The following is a 14,668-nucleotide window of genomic DNA, read 5'->3' as shown; positions in this document are numbered from 1 at the left end:
ACCATGCTACTTGGAACAGCACGTAACTGAAAAGACAGGCGATGTTCCTGGAAATTTCCATCTCACATTTTCAGACTGCAATTGACAGTAGGGAACTGAAATTTCCGTTAAGAAAACTGTGGATAAGTGGGGAGTGGGGGTGGAGGAGAACTACTGTATCGTTTGACCTAAAAAATAAAAAAAGCCCTCATCACAGAGACGCCTTGGTTTACACTACCTGATCCAATCAGAAGCTCTGTGATGTCTCTACGAGTTACAACACTCAGGTTATAAAGACCTGACGTTTAGTGACCACGTGGAGGGTACTTGGAACAGTAAATTCAGAATAGTTTCAAGAAAACAGAAATGGAATTGTGACCAAATGGAAGAATGAGTGGTGGACTCTGCTACCAGGCAACAGAAACTGGACGGAACCAGTGGGGTTTTGCCTTACAGAGAAGGGTTCAGGTTAGTAGAGGCAACACAGACCCAGACATTTCTAGAGTTTTCAAGGATTAGTCTGTCTCCCTAACACATGACTAGACTACAGCTAAGATTATTCTAACCCTTTTTAACAGGTGGGAATTTATCTTCTCTACCTATATTCGCACAGAGCCACGCTCAATAGCTTTTCTACTGAGATACCTCATTCAAGAACAGGAAATACTTACAACTAATGCCGTCTTTCATGCCACCCCCCAGAAAACTTCTACTTTTAGAATAAGTTAGAACGATACCCTAAGAACCCAAACACTTTTTTCTATTCTTAGAACTAGTGTGATACATGAAAGAATTCCAGAAAAGAAGGTCAGTGTTTGGTTGTCATGTCTGACGCTCTGTTAAGGTTATCCAAGGCCTTTTGGTTGTGTCTCTAATTATCCTGAATAGAACTGTACTTCACCTTTGAAAACTCTATTATATAAGTTTGGAAAACTGGATGGTAAAATATTACAGAAAAAATATATCCTTTAAGGGTGGGAGGTGGGAGGGGGATTCAGGATTGGGAGCTTGTATACACCCATGGTGGATTCATGTCAATGTATGGCAAAACCAATACAGTATTGTAAAGTAAAATTAAAAAAATAAAAATTAAAAAAATATATATATCCTTTAAAACACTCTTAATGAACGATTTCTTCTAAAAAAAGAAATATAAAGTAAGCTTAACCACTCTTTTACACGCTGCATTTAACAGAGTCTCAAGCCCTAATCTTAACAGAATATATGTAATGAATGGAAAGCATGTACCAAACTCCAAGTTAAATGACTGCAGTCCAAACAAACCTGAAGCCTCTGAAAACAGACCTGGTGCTACTATCAGCAACGCTGTCACTTTCTGTCATTACCATGGGCTGCTACAAATGGAGACACCTTAACAGTTTAATACAACAAGCTCAATGACTGGGGGAAAGCTTGTCAAGCAGTTACACGGACATATTTTAAAGCAAACCATTGTCTCATTGTCATGTCACTGGCTAAAATATGCTTTGGAGAATTTTTTCAAGACTAATACTAGATATTTCACGTTCTATGCATTTAAAGCCATGAAACACTGCAATGTCTTTCATAATTTTAGCTGGTTATGCATTAGTGAAAGTCACCTCATGCTTTTTACTTCAAAGTGGAAAAAAAGCATAGTCAATTTGGCATCAAATGTGTGGTCAGGAAATTGTGTCATTCAATCAAGTAATGAAAAATTTATATAAGGTATTATATTTAACATGGAAAAGAAATCTATTCTAGTGGTTATAAACATTTCAAAAATAAAGGATGGCATAGAGCTATGGAACCATTTCCCCACTAAGCTTATGAACCTCAGATATCTCGCTAGCAATATTAGCTTCTTCCTACAATCCATTTCTGTCAAGCATAATGAAATTCTCAGCTTTCAAACAGAGCAGAAAGAGAAACTTGAAATTGTACTTCATGTATCATCACCAACATGTTCAAAATTTAATAAGAATAAAAATAGGAACACACATCTCAAAATGTCAAGGTGTTCCTTAAAAAAAGTAATCCTAGTGGTCTCGGTACTTGTAAGTGGAGGTAAATTCTCAAATCCACTCAGCGGTTAACTCCTAGACATATCTATCAATTTTCTCTGGGCCTCCTTGTTTGAAGCCTGTAATATATGTCTCTACCAGCAACTTAGAGGAAAACTCTTGAGTAATACCTATAGACGCGCATTTCCTTGAAGGCGCTAAGAGCCATAAAGAACATTCAAGGCTCATCTAGGAGGTTACACTGAGGGTGTAGGACTACTGGAATTAGTGGACACTCCAAGTTTAAACTCGGCAGAAGTTTACATGCCTTATTAAATGGACTAACTGGTCTTTGAAGTATTCCTTTTCAGGGTATATGTGGGTTATTTAGGTTGACCTTGGGGACATAAATGTCAAAGTGAATTCCTTACTGCCTCAAGTAAAAATAACTTTTATTAGAGAAACAAAAAGACTAATAAAGCGACTACTGTATCTACACTTGCACATGCTTATTTTAATCACCCCAGATTTTTGTTCTTTATAGTCACATAACTGAACTAGGTGCCAAGGAGAATTGTCCTGTGTGACTCCATGGAGTCTCAGGGCCATGGGATTCAAACCTGCACGATGTAATTTATAGGTCTGCCACACCTTATTCACTTGCACCAAAGCTACACAAGCAGTAGCAGAACCATTCTTACACACTGCAGACTAATAATTCAGAGGTAAAAAAAAAAAAAAGCAGAGGTGTCAATACAGCTTTACAATGCCAATAAAATGTCATCATATAATCCTGTGCAAGAAATGAGTATCGTTAACTCATAATCTTTACTAAAAGAACTTTAAGGTTAGCCCAATAAGGGATAGGTTCAAAAAATGACACACTGTACCTGTGATGAAACAGGAAGGTACAGTCCACCTAGCTTCAAGATGTTTTGAGATACTTTGCATGCACTGGGGACAAGATGCCCAGAAAAGCTCCATGGAAAACTAGCAGATGATGCACCAGAATCAAGAGCAACACTTTACCTGGATCTGTCATCATATAAGGCACTTTTATAAGGATATGTGTTAAGCGTTTTGCTGAGATTCAGATAAGAAAAATTTGCATCTTACAGAAGTATCTATTTCCTTCATATGATCCATTACTCACTGTTGACTTTATTGATATTGCCTTGGATTTCTGCTTGTGTCAGCAATTCTTCATATGCATCTCTTTCTTCTTCTGAGATACAGTTATTCTGCAAAACAAAGGCTTCATTGATTCTTGAGGTTCAGTGTTTCCAAAGCTTGGTATTCAAAAGCAAAAACTTAAAGAGTGCTAAAAACCATTTGTTAATAGTCATGTGAACTCGATACAAGCATTTAAGAGTGCCTGCTCTGTGCAGAGCACCAGGGTTAGCTATGCCAGCAAGGGTTACAAAAATGAACAACAGACCCAGTGACTCTCTGTAAAGGCCTAATTGTCTAATGTGGAAAACATTAGGTTGGACCACTTGATATTGCCATTTTTTGTAGATCAAAACCAGCTGAATATTGGCCATTTGATTCAGTCTAACAGAAAAATCAAGCACATAAATAACAAATATAGCAGAACAAAATATATTCTAGGGAAGAACATGGGTGGAAAGAAAAATTTTTTAAGAGACAACAACTGAGGAGGGCCTGGAAGAGAGAGCTTCCCTGGCGGCTCAGGTGGTAAAGACTCTGCCTGTAGCGCAAGAGACCTGGGCTTGATGCCTGGGTCAAGAAGATCCCCTGGAGAAGAGAATGGCTACCCACTTTGGTATTATTGCCTGGAGAATCCCATGGACAGAGGAGCCTGGTGGACTACAGTCCATGAGGTCAGATATGACTGAGTGACTTTCATCATCATCATGGAGGAAGAGAGTAATGTTCAAGGCGGAGAAGAGTAGGATATAGACAACAGGATTTGATCACAACGGTGAGAAAGCTTGGTGTGTCAGGGCTACAGTCAGAGTGCACGTCCTGGCTTAGCCAGAAAGATGGGGAGGTAGGTTGGGTATGCTGGAACCTTTTGAGGCCAACAGAAGGACCTGTGCTTGACTCAGTAGGCAGCAGGGAATCAGGGGAGGTTTCTAGTGGAATGACATCAGATCTGTAGCTAAAGGTCAATTTTGCAACCTGGAACTCGGGAGAGGGGTTGGTTGGAAAATGATAGGAAGCCAGGGAACCCAAGGGGAAGAGCCCTGAGACAAGGTCAGGAGGGGCAGGGCTGAGGCAGGAGTGGTGGCACGAGGAGGGGGGCGGACGGAGGTTAGCCCAGCAAGAAAAGGCAGCACAGGGCAGCGATGCCCAGGACACAGAGGGCATACAGAGAGGTCTGAAACAGTGTGGGGGTCATTCCAAAGGGAAGTCAGTACAAGGCACGCTTCCGGGAAGGGTAGGGTAGGGACGAGCATCTTCCTGATGGGATGGGATGAGGGCATCAAGCTGGCAGCTTGAGTTCTTCAACAAGCAGATGAGCTCAATGGAGGAAGTGCAGAGAAAAGAGTGATTCAACGGCAGATGTTGAGGGCTCTCCACGTTTAGGGGGGGCGGAACAAGCAGAGACGTGAAGAGATTCAGAGGACGTCCACAGCAGCAGAGAGGCCCAGAAAGCGTGGGTCGGGGGTGGCGAAGCAGGCAATGTAAGGCCGGGAGCAGTGTGGGGCAAGTGTGCCCAGCGCCATCCCCTGAGAAAAAGTGAAGATAAAGGGGCTACTTTGGTAACGGAGCTGAAGCTGACATGGCAAGACTTGAAGGAGGGGAAAGCTGGTAAGGAAGCGGAATCTGAGTGCAAAGTTTTCCCTAAGACAGGAAGCGGGGAATATAAAGTGAGGGTCAGGAGCTGACTTTCCAAGGAGGGAAATCACGTCTTCAAATAGGAGGGGAAACTATGGGGAGAATACAAGGAAAGTGAATTCAAAAGCGTCTTCTCTAACCTCACCACACCCAATGATTGGCCTCTAGTAATGAATCTGAAGGTGAGTCGTCTAACACAAGGGGATATTCAACAAGGGAAGATCTTTAGCTGCTCCTTCTATGCCTTCTTGATAAGTTTCCAACATGATCTTTCATCCTTACTACCTGCAATAGTCATCAAAAAAGAAAACCTAATTTCCTTACAGAGGGCATGGTCGTCTTTCACCTTTATACTTCACCCAAAGCAATAGCCTGTGGCTGGAGAGACCGCAGCCAGTGGATTTAAAAGCATCCCTCATAACACTAAAGCTTTTGCAAACTAGCAATGCAGAACCATGCCTATTACTGTATTGACCACTCAGAATCTAACTGAATACCTTCAGCCTTGCATTTTCTTCTTTTCTTTTCTTGGCGTCCCAGAGTTCCTTCTGATACTCCTGTGCGAGGTCGTCATCCACTAAAGTCAGAACTGCATTGGGGTTTCTTAGTGTTACAATGGTCTGCTCAGCGATTCCTTTTTCAATAGCTTCATTAATGGCTATAACTGCAGCATGCACTGCAAAGTAAAAAGAAAAAAAGAACTGTATCAGCAAAAGACAACATGGACAGCTGTACTGACTGTGCATAGCTTAAGCAGCTTCACTCTCTTCCGTGGGGTCCAGTCAAGAATTCAAACAATAGAACCTCAGACACATCACAGCACATCCCTGCGACAACCTCCCTACCTGCGCATTTATCTCAGGTCCTCAGCATCTGTTACCTGATTCCTATTCATTTATTCAACTTGCGTTGAATGTGAATCAAACGCTATGGCAACCACTGGGAGTTTGCAGGGTGACAGATACAGAAAGTATCATGTTGTCTTCAAGAGACGACTGCAATTTAACTTGCAGCATGGAAAGATTCCCAGCAGTGAGTACCCTGCCTCTGAAGTCTAAGGACAAAGAAAGCAGAGAAACATTTGGGAGAGTAAAGATATTTCTGGAACTTCTTAAATTGCATTGTACAAGCAGATGTCTAGAGTCCAAGGTCAATTATTTGGTTATATTGTGATGTGCTCAAATCAATTACCTATAATATATATTATTAAAAAAAATATAGGGTGCTTATAATATCTTCTAAATATTCTATTTCTTATAACCAAAATCAAGAATAGGTAAGTCTCATGCCATTGGCAAGTTTGAATCTTAAGTATACTCACATGCAGCTTCATCCACAGACAGTTCATTAGCCAGAATACCACCTATTTTGCTGAAAGATGGCATTTGTATTCCATATTTCTCAAGCTCCTTTCTCATATTACTGATTTCTTCCTCTGAAAAAGAACCACCACCAAAAAAATCAGTGAAAGCCACAGAGATGGAGGCAGAATGAGTGCATTTGTGTTAAGAAATGTGTTCATCAAGAACATGGGGTCAATTCTAAAGAAGAACCTTAGAAGCCAGCCTCTGTTTTTTACTTCACAAAGGTGAGGGAACAGAAAATTGGCAGAGTCTAAAGACAGTAAGCAAGTTTTCTCCTCTGATCAATACAAAGGAAGAAAAGGGAATCAATATCAAAATGAAAGGAAAATATCGCTACATTTTCTTCATAACCACACTCTAAAAGATTATCAAGATAAAGAATAGTACCTGTGAAGTCTACTTTGCCCAACAGATCCTGGATCTGGGGTGCAATTCCCAGTTTGAACAGATATAAACTGAAAGAGAAACCATAAAACTATCAGAAACTTTATCATCATAAATCTTAGAGCTAGAAACTACATACATCTTAAGGGTCTTTTTATTTGAGAAACACCTAAGCGATCATCTTAACTAATCCGTGCAAGGTGACACAGTCCCTACTGGGACCAGGACTAGGGTCCCAGTCACTGCCTGGAAAACTGGTCTTCTGAGCTACACAGCACGCTCACAGGCAGACTAACCTAATCATCCAATTACAGGGAGGCTAAGGGACACAGCACAAACCAGCAAGTAACAAACCCAGTAAACATTTCTTTGGATATTACATGATTTTATTTTGCTTAAAGTATAGCTGAAATTATATGTTCCTTTCCATACCTATATATGCCTCCAAGTACTATATACCCCCTTGAAGAACTATTTGTTTTATACATTCTGAACCAATAAATAGAGCAGCAAGACTACTGGTAGATGGAAAGATGTTAAAGACAAACCACAATGTAGATATATTACTATGACGTGGATATATTTTTAAAAGTGGAAAATGCAGAGAAAAGTGTACATATTTTTAAAAAGTTCAATAGGAAGCAATGATGGTCACAACTAACCTGCCTGTAATCTGACAAAAGAAGCTAGAGTCTGACATCTAAATTCTACCAAAGAAGATGAAAATATTTAGTTATGTGACTTCTCACCTCAAAAGCATTGAGCTATAGTTTCTGAACTACATGTATTTTAACCTTCCTAGCCCCCAAGATCAACTCTACAACCCAACTAAAAATTCTGTATTCACTTAATATCAGTTCTGATTGACTTATAACTTAGGAAATTTTAATTAGACGTTAGAATTACAAATACCATATCCGGGAAAATGAACTGAGAATGATTTTGACGGTTTGAAGTATTTCAAGACTCATTTCAAATGTTGATATGAGACAGATCTGAGTAGTTTATAAACACAAAATTTCATTAAAAGAGTTCAAGAGCAAGCCTTCTTAATGGAATGAAAACTCGTAAAATGCATGATTAATCAGTATAAGCAGTATGCGTTGAAATTACATTTTTCGATCTTTGTAAGAAATAATCACTTAGAAAAGCAATATGTGATCAAAGTTAAAAATTACTGATCCATGGTTTCAAAAGAATACACAGAAAATCATCATTCAGAGTTAAACAGTAAATGCTGCTGCTTCTGCTAACTCGCTTCAGTCGTGTGTGACTCTGTGCGACCCCATAGATGGCAGCCCACCAGGCTGCCCTGTCCCTGGGATTCTCCAGGCAAGAACACTGGAGTGGGTTGCCATTTCCTTCTCCAATGCATGAAAGCGAAAAGTGAAAATGAAGTCGCTCAGTCCTGTCCGACTCTTAGCAACCCCATGGACTGCAGCCTACCAGGCTCCTCCATCCATGGGATTTTCCAGGCAAGAGTACTGGAGTGGGGTGCCATTGCCTCCTCCGAAACAGTAAATACTTTGATATAAATAATTTTAATATTGTTTCTGGAAATAGCTATTCCATAAATTCACATGAAAGAAGTGAAAGCATTAATCACTTAGTCGTGTCCGACTCTTTGTGACCCCATAGACTGTAGCCCACCAGGTTCCTCTGTCCATGGGATTCTCCAGGCAAGAATACTGGAGTGGGGAGCCATTCCCTTCTCCAGAGGATCCTTCCCACCCAGAAATCAAGCCTGGGTCTCCCACATTGCAGGCAGATTCTTTACCATCAGAGCCACCACACAGTATTCTATAATATGAATGTACTATATTTTGCTTAACCAATTGCTGAGCACTTAGATGATCATTAATTATCCATTATGATAAATAATGTTGCAGTGAATCTACTTATATAGGCACATCAGTCCAGGGGGTAGCAAAGGGTCAGACACTATGGAGCAACTGAATTGAACTTGTACATATATCTTATCCATCACATAAATTCCTGCCAAGAAAATTATCAAATTGAAAGGATATATACACAAAACTTTAATATATATTATCAAATTGTGTTCTTAAAAAGAGATTATACTCATTTATTCTCTGTGAGCAAAGAGTTAATGAAACTCCTCTCCCTTCTGCAATAGAATATGACCTCCTTCAGTTCACTTTCAACCTCTGTTCCCCCAGGCGCCCAATAATGTATACTGACAACCTTGTTACTAAGCACCATTGCTTAGGGGAAAAATAACCCTTGATTGGCAAACTGCGTCTTGACTAGAAGCAATCATAAATACCTATAGGCTACACGCAGTTTAGGTGTTCCTGAGTTCAGTGACTCTTGTAACTGGCACATTTCTTGCAGGAAACTGGGAAGCCATGCTATGGAGCTGCTAGAACAGATATGGCTCCCGGGGACTGAGGTGCTCAGCCAGGGAGCCTTCAGTAACTACCACTGTTAGTTTCATTCATAACGTCAAACCCAAGGTATCACCCAGGGCACCAAAGAGAAGGGTCTAAATGGCTGTGTGGACCACTGCGTGGAGTGGTGAGAAGCCCCCACTGCAGGGCACACGCTTGATGCTGTCCTGCTGGCAGGGTGTATTTGCTTCTGAGCATCTGCTAATCAACATGGTTACAGCACATGGTCCTGAACTTGAATGTTTAACTGAACTAAGACCCAGGTGGTGGGCATGGCCCCACTCCACCATCAATCCATGAAAATGCCATTTTCTTTGTCTCTTTAAGAGCAGAGGATTCTGTCCATGAAAACCTCACCAATCTGATAGCCAAAAATGTCATTAAAGTTTACATTTCCTTTTTTTTCATTGTGAGGGTAGCATTTTTCATACACATATTGGCCATTTCAATTTCTTCCAGGAAATGCATATTAATGAACTTTTGAATTTTAAAGGTTGTTTCCTGGGGGCATTTATCTTTCTCTGTTTTTTTCCCCCTCTTTTCCCCCAAAACAACAACCAAAGAACAAATGACACTTTAAACATACGGTAATTTTGCTACTAAATTCCAATATTTGTATCTTATTCACAAGGGGAAAACGTATCAGACCCTGAACATTGTTCAATGTAAAATAGACATTGCTAAGTCACTTCAGTCGTGTCCGACTCTGTGCGACCCCATAGACGGCAGCCCACCAGGCTCCCCCATCCCTGGGATTCTCTAGGCAAGAACACTGGAGTGGGTTGCCATTTCCTTCTCCAATGCATGAAAGTGAAAAGTCAAAATGAAGTCGCTTCAGTCGTGTCCGACTCTTAGCGACCCCATGGACTGCAGCCTACCAGGCTCCTCCATCCATGGGATTTTCCAGGCAAGAGTACTGGAGTGGGGTGCCATTGCCTTCTCCGAAAATAGACATTATGTATTCATAATTCAAAGCTAGAAAGACAGGCTACATTTCTTAGTTTAAATTCTAGGTCTTTAGAGATTATCAGGGATATAACAAGTCATTATAATTAAAACTAGGATGCTGACATTTCCAAAACCATTAATATTTCATGAACCAATTTTCAATTTATTACACAAGAAAAAATATTCCAGGTAAAAGGGACCTCATGTCACTTGGACCAAATAAAATGTCAACCTAGTCACATACTTCTGACTGTAACAGAAACAATAAAATTCAATAGAATTAAACAGCCGGGGGTGTAGTTAGAAAAGAATTCTAGGAAAGTAAAATCAAGCCATACTTGAAAAAATAAAAATAGATCCATAAATGATCAAAAAAATACCACTGTATGAATTCGTTCATGGTTCCTGATTTGCAGTTTTATCCCCTTTTACAACTAAATTAAAAAATACACCTGAACAAGTTGACCAAAAAAAAAAGTATAAAAGTAATTCAATGGGAAAAACTTTGAAAATGTGATAGTAAAATTTAACTAGGAGTCTCCCATAAAATATCTTCTAATAAATTTTATACATAAAATAATTTCATATTTAATGTGTATATTTATGTATATTACGATAATATTCTGTTAGTTTTAACATACTTGAAATTTATATTCTTGCATCAAAGGCTAAGCTAATGAATATCAGTTATCCTTAATATATTTCCACTTCTATCTACCCTCCTATGTAATGTTGAGATAATCTGGAATTTTAGATGCATTTAAAAATTTTCAGATTATGCAATCAAAGTTTAGGTAAATAAATTTTATTAGTTTACTTTCTAATTTAATCTGTATCCAGTTTTCTTCTTTCTCAGTTTTATCTTTGGTTTTGCCATTTATAAGCATATTTACTAAGTAGACAAAATGAATTACTCACAAGTGCACATATTTTACTATTTTCATTTGTTCCTTGGGTGTTGGTTCTGTTTTTTGAATGTAATTCCTCTTTCAGAGCTGTGAAGTGAAGTGAAGTTGCTCAGTCGTGTCCGACTCTTTGCGACCCCATGGACTGCAGCCTATCAGGCTCCTCCGTCCATGGGATTTTCCAGGCAAGAGTGCTGGAGTGGATTGCCATTTCCTTCTCCAGGGGACTTTCCCGACCCAGGAATCGAATCCGGGTCTCCCGCACTGCAGGCAGATGCTTTACCGTGGGAGCTATCAGGGAAGCTGTAGTTTCAGAGCTGTAGTTTCCTTCAAATGTCTGGCATTTCCTGATTTGGGGCTCATCTTGAGGTTTGAGACTTGCAACTGTTTGTCACTGTTGGCTGCAGGTCCCCATGCCTCAGGCTTCCCTGGTAGCTCTGTTGGTAAAGAAACTGCCTACAATGCAGGAGACCTGAGTTCGATTCCTGGGTCAGGAAGATCCCTTGCAGGAAGAAGTGACAACCCACTCCAGTATTCTTGCCTGGAGAATCCCATGGTCAGAGGAGCCTGGCGGGCTACAGTCCATGGGGCCACAGGAGTCGGACAGGACTTAGTGACTAAACCACAAGCATCCCGTGACAGAAGCCAGCCTTAGGGAGACGGTAGAGGAACAAGGAGGCTGATGCCCAGAGGGTGCTCACTGTCTTATCTTCTTAGACTGGGGTTCCCTGAGTCTTTTTGGGGACTGGTGTGCTACCCTGCCATCAGCATCTTCACTTGTTGCCTTGGGGAAGGAATAGTAGGTTCAGCAGGTCTAACTAATCCAAATTATGCCAGCTTAGGGCTCTCCTCTTCCCATCTCTGCTCAGACCAAAGCCCCACAGCAGCTCCCAGCTTTGTGTACAACTCAGTGGTCTCTGGGCTGTGACCCTGTTTTGTGTCTCAGTTAATCCAATCTATCTGTTTGCCTTCTGTCATGAGTTACTTAATTTTCTGGTCAATGGATAGCACTCTTTCTTACTACAGATGATTAAAACAAACAAACAAACAACAGGTTCCCCTGGAGGTAAAGAATCAGCCTGCCAGTGCAGGAGACACGGGTTCGATTCCTGAGCCATTAAGACCCCACGTGCTGTAGAGGAACTGAGCCCCTGCGCCACAACTGCTGAGCCTGGGCCCTGGAGCCCAGGAGGCACAACTGCTGAGCCCACGTGCTGCAGCCCCCCGGCTCTAGAATCTGTGCTCTGCAGCCAGAGAGGCCACTGCCGCGAGAAGCCTGTGAGCCACAGCCAGAGAGGAGCCCACCGCAGCTAGAGAGAAAGCTGCTGCTGCTGCTGCTAAGTCGCTTCAGCCGTGTCCGACTTTGCAACTCCATAGACGGCAGCCCACCAGGCTCCTCCGTCCCTGGGATTCTCCAGGCAAGAACACTGGAGTGGGCTGTGCAGCAACAAAGACCCAGCACAGCCAAAAGCAAATGATAACACTGTATATTAAAGAAACCCCTCCTACTTTAATCATGGCACACCAGCTTTGTAAGGAGACTAAGACACCTGTGACCGAGGAGCTTGACACAGTCGTTTTCACCGTATCTCCTTTCTGGAGATATCTGGCCATTCATTTAACTACTCTCAACTGTTTGTCCCTATAAGGTACTCAGGCTTCAACAAAACTGAGGTTTGTTGGTTATATGTTGGCTAAATTAATTACACTTAACAAAAGTGTTCATTAAAGAGACTGGAAGACTTTCTGATTATACTTTTTACTTCTCTATTTATGCTGTATAACATGAATCTCACAAGCAAACATCCCAGTTTAACTAAAAGTTACCACAAGATGGTGCTGAGAAGTCAGGTACCTTTTGGATAGAAAAGTCAGATTTATCTCAAATCTGATTTTGGTGTGCCAGTCAGGATCAGGTAGAAATCTCATTTGCATTTACATACTTTCACCAAAAGTATGTATTTTTTAATGTGAAGGTATATTTTTATTTGGTTTCAATTTTCAGCATTTATTTTATCTTTGAGGTTGGAGTTTAAACTATTAGTTTTGAAAAGATAACTTTTCACAGTGTGGGAGTTTATATATTAAATCTCTGTGTGGGAGGTATGTCCAAGCAGATTAGTCAAAGGGGCAAATGTTTACTAGGAAAAGTACTTATTCTGGATTCCCAAACTGAAAAGAATCAACATCAGTGGCCCATTCCCTTCAAAGCATTTCGATTCAAATGAGGGCATTACCTGAAGTATATAGGAAATCTAGTCTTAGCGTTTAAAAAACAAAAGTCTGTCCAATCACCAATTTCTTGGAGCTCTTCAAAGCTGAATTTATTAAGCACCTTCAGTGCTAACAACCAACACAAAGAGACAAGAGCATTCCAAAGGAAGCTGAAGAGCTAATGTCACTTTCCACATATAAGAAAGCACTTAGCATGAAACAGCTAGAATTTCATCACATCAAAAGCTATAGTACATTTGTGTTGCTAAGAAAAGGCCAGTAATAGAGAAGTTGTCCTATGGTAGCAAAAGCCTCATTGGCCCATGCGCTCCTATTTTGTACTAATAATATCAGTTCAAGTAAAGCAAGCAATAAAGAAAGCAAAAAAAACAAAAACAAAACCAAAAAAAAACATCAGTTTTTTCTACTACTTGACTATATGTGTTAAGAGGTGCTACAGTAATAAAATGCAAACTTTAAAGGCAAAAGCTGAGTTTATTTCAACTTTTCTGGGTCACATCATGCACAGTTCATTTTACGTTGTAATATGGGAGATGAATGTCTGTAAATCAAAGCCTCATGGCTGATTAGGAAAAAGAGGGAACTGGAGTCAGAAGCCCTGGATCCTGGCCCCAGCCTGACCACATTTCAGTATGTGACTCTGACTCACATAAACCAATCTTTCAATTTCCTCATCGGTGAAATAAACTGGACTCAACATCTCAAGGTCCTTCCTGTTCTGAAATTTGGGGAAGCTTCCTTTTAAAATATCCTAAATGTAACAGCTTAGAGACCTGCGCTGAACTTCAAGGCTAATGCCACCCTTCTTTTCATTTTCCTAGTTGGATGGAAATATTGGGCTCCCTTCTGAGGACAATGACTGGCTGCCTAAGTAACTGCAGGTTCTGGTGCCATCCCGCCTGGGTCTGAATCCCAACTCTGCCCCTTACTAGCTGTATGATCTTGGCTAGCCACAGTTTAAAATGAGACTAATAACTGTACAGAAAACATACGTCATGAGGATTAAGTGAGATTATACCTGTAACAGGATACCTGGAACAGTACCAGGCATGTAATGGAAGGCTCAGTAGGTGTTGGTCTGTTTTCATTATCACTACTGTGTGTGTGTATGTGTGCGTGCTTGGGAGCTCAATTGTCTCAAACTCCTTGCGACCCTATTGATGTAGCGCACCAGGCTCCTCTGTCCATGGGATTTTCCAGGCAAGAATAGTAGAGGGGGTATACTACTCCATGGGATCTTCCCAACCCAGGGATTGAACCCGCATCTCCTGCATTGCAGGAAGATTCTTGACCGCTTGAGCTGCTTTGCTAACGAGCTTGACTTTGAACCAGTTCCTCAAGTTCACCTACTAGAGGAGCCCTTCTTCACAAACTGCTCAGGGTACTTGGAGCAGCTGGTCAACCAGAAGTGGGGCTGCCGCAGCCATTTTCATAAATCCAAGCCCTGAATGTGTGCTATTTTGGCGTCTTCACTGCGTTTGAAGACATGACTGCTGGGTAGCAACCACAGACTCTGCAGTGGGGACAGCCATCCTTACACAGAGGAGAGGCAGACATGCGCTTACCTTGTGCTCAGTGTAGTAGAATCTTAACCAGCAAATAAGCTTTATTTAATAAGAAAAGCTGAATCCAGAAGCCTCATGTGTTAAGCAAGG

General features: G+C 41.0%; 1 protein-coding gene across 1 annotated transcript in view; it reads right to left on the bottom strand.

Moving 5' to 3' along the window:
- Positions 1-14,668, bottom strand: part of IQGAP2 (IQ motif containing GTPase activating protein 2) — a 307,827-nt gene that overhangs the window by 113,090 nt on the left and 180,069 nt on the right. The window contains exons 6-9 of the mRNA XM_012180670.5: positions 6,518-6,585; positions 6,088-6,201; positions 5,264-5,442; positions 3,115-3,202 (exon numbers count right to left, since the gene is read on the bottom strand). Coding sequence (XP_012036060.3) covers positions 3,115-3,202; positions 5,264-5,442; positions 6,088-6,201; positions 6,518-6,585 — 449 coding nt within the window. The remainder of the gene's footprint in view (positions 1-3,114; positions 3,203-5,263; positions 5,443-6,087; positions 6,202-6,517; positions 6,586-14,668) is intronic.

This window comes from Ovis aries, chromosome 7 (assembly GCF_016772045.2).
Source record: "Ovis aries strain OAR_USU_Benz2616 breed Rambouillet chromosome 7, ARS-UI_Ramb_v3.0, whole genome shotgun sequence".
Lineage (NCBI taxonomy): Eukaryota > Metazoa > Chordata > Mammalia > Artiodactyla > Bovidae > Ovis > Ovis aries.
This window is presented reverse-complemented; position numbering and strand designations above follow the sequence as displayed.